This window comes from Rhinoraja longicauda, chromosome 9 (assembly GCF_053455715.1).
Source record: "Rhinoraja longicauda isolate Sanriku21f chromosome 9, sRhiLon1.1, whole genome shotgun sequence".
Classification (NCBI taxonomy): Eukaryota; Metazoa; Chordata; class Chondrichthyes; order Rajiformes; family Arhynchobatidae; genus Rhinoraja; species Rhinoraja longicauda.
Genome location: NC_135961.1, coordinates 69,266,099 through 69,273,001, shown reverse-complemented (window position 1 = coordinate 69,273,001; position 6,903 = coordinate 69,266,099). Strand labels below are relative to the sequence as shown.

Here is a 6,903-nt window from a genome sequence, read left to right as displayed (position 1 = left end):
AGCAGAGACTGTTCTGAAGGCTGTCCACTCCTGCACCCAGGTACATTTGCAAGGATGAATACACTCCTAGTTACACATACATTCTGTACACATTATAATCCGCTCCACACACTCTGGTAGCTACTCATTGAAATAAATATATTTACACAAAGAATAAATAATAGGTTTTGGGAAACTGTCCCAGCTCCACTAGAGTCCCTGTGCTCTGTCCCCCTTGAGCTTGCAGTGCCCTGGTCAGTCACCAGTCCTTCTCATTTACACTGTGTCGACCAGTTCTGTCTGTACACTGCACCATGTCACTAAACATTTAATATACACGTATACTTTCTAAGTGGGCACCTTTGAGGCGTTAAAAATATACCCAATAAAGTGAAAGATTAATTTAAGATTCCAATAACTCTCCTCACCCGAAACAAAGACAATGCTATAAACTGCATAGTGAATTTATCAGGAGTTATCCTGGCTGTTTACTGGACATTAAGTTTAATAGTAGGCCGACGTACATCAAATAGGACTGAGAGGAGGCGGTACCTTTATATTAGAAGTAAGAATGTCATTGTTCTATCTGGGACATTTGACAATCTTGACTTGATAAGGTTTTGAAAAGTGTAAGAAAATAACTGCAGATGCTGGTGCAAATCGAAGGTATTTATTCACAAAGTGCTGGAGTAACTCAGCAGGTCAGGCAGCATCTGTGGAGAGAAGGAATGGGGAGACCCTTGGTCTCGACCTAAAACGTCACCCATTCCTTCTCTCCACAGACACTGCCTGACCCGCTGAGTTACTCCAGCACTCTGTGAAACGTCACCTATCCATGTTCTCCACAGATGCTGCCTGACCCGCTGAGTTACTCCAGCACTCTGTGAAACGTCACCCATTCCTTCTCTCCACAGATGCTGCCTGACCCGCTGAGTTACTCCAGCATCTGCAGTTTTCTTTCCTACTCATCTCTGGCTGATCCTTCATTTTGTTTATGGAAGGTTTTTAAATTTGCTAAACTGACAGCCTGGTCGAGTCACAGTTCCTGCAAGTAAACATTCCCACTGCAAGATCGAGATCAGAGTTTAAACGCGAATAACGTGGCAGAACAGAAAACATAAGTTAGAATTCTTAAATAAATTAATCTACTCCTACATTAGGCGTCTGCATTGCAATGTAAGTTGTAATCCGCACACAACTGCTGTGATATCAATGAGAATAAAACTAAACTAACAAACACCGTGATATCGTTGGAAGAAGGCAGGAGGGAATTATTTCAAAGCCATTTACAAGACAATTATTAAATACGTTTGTCTGTGCTTAATCATAAGATTTAAAAACCATAATTACACTCAGTGTAAAAGTCATGCAGAGATCTGATCCTGTCTGAAATTGATTGTTATTTATCAAAAGCAATGAGGAGACGAGACAGTGGGAAGAGGAGAGGGGGAGGGAGGGGGAGCAAGGGGGGGTTCTGTGTGCATGTGTGTGTGTCCATGCATGTCTGTGTGTGTGTGCACGCGGGAGCGTGTCCATGTGTATGTCTGTGCTTGTGCATGTCCATGCATGTGTGTGCATGCATGTGCGTGTGCCTGTGTGCGCATGTCCATGTGCGTGTGTGCATGTCTGTGTGTGTGCATGTCCATGTGTGCGCATGTCCATGTGCGTGTGTGCATGTCTGTGCGTGTGCATGTCGATGTGCATGCATGTGTGTGTGCCTGTGTGCGCATGCGTGTCCATGTGCGTGTGTGGCCGTGTGTGTCATAGCCTGTTGCTGCCCTCCCTGTGTGATGGACAGTGGGACTGTTGTTTCTAGCACCGTGTGTGTGTGTGTAGCTGGGACCTTGTGTCTCATTGCCTTGCATAGATGCCCCGGCCCTGACCATGACTGAGAGGTAACAGTCATGACTGAGGGGCAAGAGGTGAGGGGCGAGAGGTGAAGGTGAGGGGCGAGAGGGCAGGGGTGGGGGGTGGGAGGTGAGAGGTGAAGGTGAGGGGCGAGAGGGCAGGGGTGGGGGGTGGGAGGTGAGAGGTGAAGGTGAGGGGCGAGAGGGCAGGGGTGGGGGGTGAGGGGCGAGAGGGCAGGGGTGGGGGGTGAGGGGCGAGAGGGCAGGGGTGGGGGGTGAGGGGCGAGAGAGAGTTGAGAGGGATGGAATGAGAGAGGAGGTAAGGAGAGAGTTTGGAGGGATGGAGAGAGGGAGAGGAAGAGGGTGCTTGAAGTTGGAGGTGAGGTGGTGCTGGCTCCCAGCATCACCGAGGCTGTCAATTACAAAGATGGACACAGAGTGCTGGAGTAACTCAGTGGGTCAGGCAGCATCTGTGGAGAACATGGATAGGTGACGTTTCGGGTCAGGGACCTGTCCCCTCCCCTGACATCAGTCTGAAGAAGGGTCCCGACCCGAAACGTCACCCATTCCTTCTCTCCACAGATGCTGCCTGACCCGCTGAGTTACTCCAGCTTTGTGTGTCTGTCGTTGATGTAAAGCAGGGCCTGCAGTTTCTGGGAAGCCACAGTGAGTGAGTGAAAGACTGTGATGAACAGGTTGAGGATCGGTGTGGGGGTCCAATCACCAGTGTGTGGCTCAACGCCTCCCACAGCCCACACCCCCCTCCCCTCAGCCACACTGAGCTGCCCCAAGACCCCATGCAACCCCTGTCCACCTACCCCCACCCGCCTCTCAGACCCCACATCCACAACATCTGTCTGTATAAAAGTACAAGTGTCCGTGTCCATCTGGGTCAACACCACATCCTATCAAAATAGCTCTCCGGTGTATAAAAAGCAGCGTTTACAAAACAATACCATCGATGCCGGACCCGTACAAAAATATAAAAGCAACGCAGAGTGCAGGTTCAGAGGGGCCGGACTGGACCGGTCTGGTCTCTCGGTGGTCAGCGGCTGTACGAGCAGCAGCAGGAGGAGGTCATGGTGGAGCCGGCCTCGCCCGGGGAGGGGTGTGTGGATAAGCTGCCCTCTGGCAAGTGCTGACCCCCGGCCCAGCCCAGCCCGGCCCCTCACTGGAGACGGGACACGATGAGCAGAGGAGGCGCACATGGCGGGACACCTGGACACCCGGACCTGGAGCCGCTGGGACTGGAGCCACTGGACCTGGAGCCACTGGACCTGGAGCCGCTGGACCTGGAGCCACTGGACCTGGAGCCGCTGGACCTGGAGCCGCTGGACCTGGAGCCACTGGACCTGGAGCCGCTGGACCTGGAGCCGCTGGACCTGGAGCCGCTGGGACTGGAGCCGCTGGACCTGGAGCCGCTGGACCTGGAGCCGCTGGACCTGGAGCCGCTGGGACTGGAGCCGCTGGACCTGGAGCCACTGGACCTGGAGCCGGTGCCGTGTAGAGTGGTGACGTTGTAAACCTGCACCCACCACCGCGCTGCGAAAAGTAACGGCCGGAGTGCCTGTGTGTGAATAAGTGGCGAGCCCGGCCCAGCATCACGACCCCACCAGCACCTCCATGATGTGGTCCAGCTCAGCCAGGTCCAGCTTGAAGGGCGGGCAGGGGGGAGAGGGGGGCTGGCCGCTGTGGGGGGCAAGGGGGGAGTGGGGCTTCAGCGTATCGTCGGCGCTGGCCCGGCCGCTGGGCGCGGGGTCAAAGTCGTACATGGACGTGTCGATGTCGGCAAACAGGATGTCATCCAGGGTCAGGTCAGTGAGGAAGCCGGTGCCAGGGGTCTCCGAGCTGCCAGGGGTCTCCGAGCTGCCGGGGATCTCTGCCCCCGCCCCCGGCCTGTTGACCGGCAGCTCCACCGGCCTGTGGCCGCTCGGCCCGTCTGTGTGCTGCGTGGGGCACAACTCGTGGATGTCGGCCAGGGCAGACGAGAAGCTGTCGTTGGGCAAGGGGGTGGGGAGGGGGTCCGCTTGCAGTAAGGAGGCGGGGGTAAGGCGGGGGTGTGGGGGGGTGGGGCAGGTGTGTGGGGGGGTGGGGCAGGTGTGTGGGGGGGTGGGGCAGGTGTGTGGGGGGGTAAGGCGGGGGTGTGGGGGGGTAAGGCGGGGGTGTGGGGGGGTGGGGCAGGTGTGTGGGGGGGTGGGGCAGGTGTGTGGGGGGGTGATGCGGGAGTGTGGGGGGGTAAGGCGGGGGTGTGGGGGGGTGGGGCAGGTGTGTGGGGGGGTGATGCAGGTGTGTGGGGGGGTGGGGCAGGTGTGTGGGGGGGTGGGGCAGGTGTGTGGGGGGGTGATGCGGGAGTGTGGGGGGGTAAGGCAGGGGTGTGGGGGGGTGGGGATGATGCGGGGGTGTGGGGGGGTAAGGCGGGGGTGTGGGGGGGTGGGGCAGGTGTGTGGGGGGGTGGGGCAGGTGTGTGGGGGGGTGATGCGGGAGTGTGGGGGGGTAAGGCGGGGGTGTGGGGGGGTGGGGATGATGCGGGGGTGTGGGGGGGTGGTGCAGGTGTGTGGGGGGGTGATGCGGGAGTGTGGGGGGGTGGGGCAGGTGTGTGGGGGGGTGGGGCAGGTGTGTGGGGGGGTGGTGCAGGTGTGTGGGGGGGGTGGAGCAGGTGTGTGGGGGGGGTGGTGCAGGTGTGTGGGGGGGCGGTGCAGGTGTGTGGGGGGGTGGGGCAGGTGTGTGGGGGGGTGGTGCAGGTGTGTGGGGGGGTGGGGCAGGGGTCCAGCGGGTTGCAGCTGGCCGGGGCTGGGGAGGGGGGGCAGGGCAGGGCAGGGGGCCGGGGAGGGGGGGGCAGGGGTGGGGTGTGCACCTGTCTGTAGTCGTGGTTGAGGGGCTGGGAGGGGGTGGGGGCAGGGCAGGGGGCCGGGGCAGGGGAGGGGGCCGGGGCTGGGGAGGGGGGCAGGGGTGGGGTGTGCACCTGTCTGTAGTCGTGGTTGAGGGGCTGGGAGGGGGTGGGGGCAGGGGAGGGGGCCGGGGCAGGGGAGGGGGTGATGAGCACGGGGGGTCTGTGCGCCCCCTCTTGTTTCAGCTCCTCCTGGATGGAGCGCAGCATGTTATTGATCAGCACGGTTCTCTGCAGGCTGGGCTCGGTTGGCGGATGCTGGTACAGTTTCATCAGCGACATGTTGAAGATAGTCTGTCGTTGTAGATTGTACGACACTCGCGACGCCCCCCACTCCCACGCCGCGGCAACCTTTGCCTTCCACCCCGTCTTCATCCTCACTAAACTTCCGCTTAGCTCCTCTCCGCAACATCAACCTGCAAGGGCAAAAGCTCAGCGTTAGCCCACATCCACCCATCACAGCGGGCAGCCAGTCCCACGGTAAACCAGCAGTGAGGACCAGAATGGGTGAGTGCGCTCAGTCCTGGGCTCCACGTGGACACACACAAGGTCATTGTTACAACAGAAACACTCACACACACACACTCACGCACATACGCTCACGCACACACACTCACGCACACACTCACGCACACACACTCACGCACACGCCCACACACATATGCTCACACTCTCACGCACCAACACTCACATACGCTCACACACACACATGCACACTCACACACATACAAACACACTCAGCCACATACACACACTTGCACGCACACTCGTGTGTTTCTAATTGTAGATGTTGATATGATGCCACCATTGAGCAGGTGGGGTTGAACATTGTGAGTTCCCTGCGCTGTGATTGACCAACAGACAGCGGGCAGTAAAGGGGTATTAGTGTAAAATGTGATGCCCCAGACAGGGTCACACATTGCACGTCTGAATCTCAGGGGCAATCCTAAATATGGGATTAGATATTCCATTACCACCATGAGGAGCACCAGGTTAGAATTCTGGTGTTTATTCAGTTGGTTTATTGTGGCGTGCAGCGAGCCAGTCACACACTTTTGTTGCGGTATCAGTCAGCGGAGACAACACACAATTATAGTCTGTAGAAGGGTCTCGACCCGAAACGTCACCCATTCCTTCTCTCCTGAGATGCTGCCTGACCTGCTGAGTTACTCCAGCACTCTGTGAAACGTCACCCATACCTTCTCTCCTGTGATGCTGCCTGACCTGCTGAGTTACTCCAGCACTCTGTGCCTGGTTGTGGAACTAACACTGGGCCAGTTGTATTGAGTGGGTGCTCGGCAGGCGAGGTCTCTCGCTGTTCCCACACAACGCGGTCTGCAGACAAGCAAGCGCTCACTGGGGCCGGGGTCAATAGACAACAGGTGCAGGAGGAGGCCATTCGGCCCTTCGAGCCAGCACCGCCATTCATTGTGATCATGGCTGATCATCCACAATCAGTAACCCGTGCCTGCCTTCTCCCCATATCCCTTGATTCCACTAGCCCCTAGAGCTCTATCTACCTCAATAAACTTTGAGCTTCTTCAATAAACTTTGTGTCAGTTGCCAAAGGTAAAGTTAGGCAAGTTTCAGGGTGTCAGACGGAGTACAGGTGATGATGTTCCAAACATCGTGGTCCAGCTGTCATTTACTGATTTAACTCTCCTCTAACAAGTCACTCTTTGCCACAGAAAACACATACGAAAAATAACGTAGGAAACCGAAACTGTGTGAACCCAGATGACAAACGTCACTAACTGACAAGAGGAAAGGATGCTGTCCGCGGTTTCCTGCCGTTTTGAGTTGCTGTGTGTAATTTCACCAAGAGCTTCGATATCCTGTCACCTCACCAACAGCTCATCAGCAGGACAAAGGTCCCCAACTCTCAGTGCCCCACTCACTCTGTGCGCGTGTGTGTGTGTGTGGGTGTGGGTGTGTGTGTGTGTGTGTGTGTGTGTGTGTGTGTGTGTGGGTGTTCGTGTGTGCACATGTGCGAGTGTGGGTGTGGATGTGTTTTTGTGTGTGTAGATGTGTGTGTGCGTGTGTGGGGTGTGTGTGTGTGTGTGTGTGTGAGTGGGTGTGTTTCACCCAGAGAGTTGTGAATCTGTGGAATTCTCTGCCACAGAAGGCAGTGGAGGTCAATTCTCTGGATGTTTTCAAGAGAGAGTGAGGTTTAACTCTTAGGGCTAACGG

At 56.8% G+C, this 6,903-nt stretch overlaps 1 protein-coding gene across 1 annotated transcript; it reads right to left on the bottom strand.

The window, feature by feature from the left end:
* Positions 1–723: 723 nt before the first annotated feature.
* LOC144597084 (SERTA domain-containing protein 2-like) lies at positions 724–5,125 on the bottom strand. The gene is given in 3 exon segments (XM_078406000.1): positions 724–3,871; positions 4,636–5,044; positions 5,046–5,125. Coding segments are annotated over 3 exon segments (933 nt in total). The 3' UTR covers positions 724–3,427.
* Between the last annotated feature and the right edge of the window lie 1,778 nt (positions 5,126–6,903).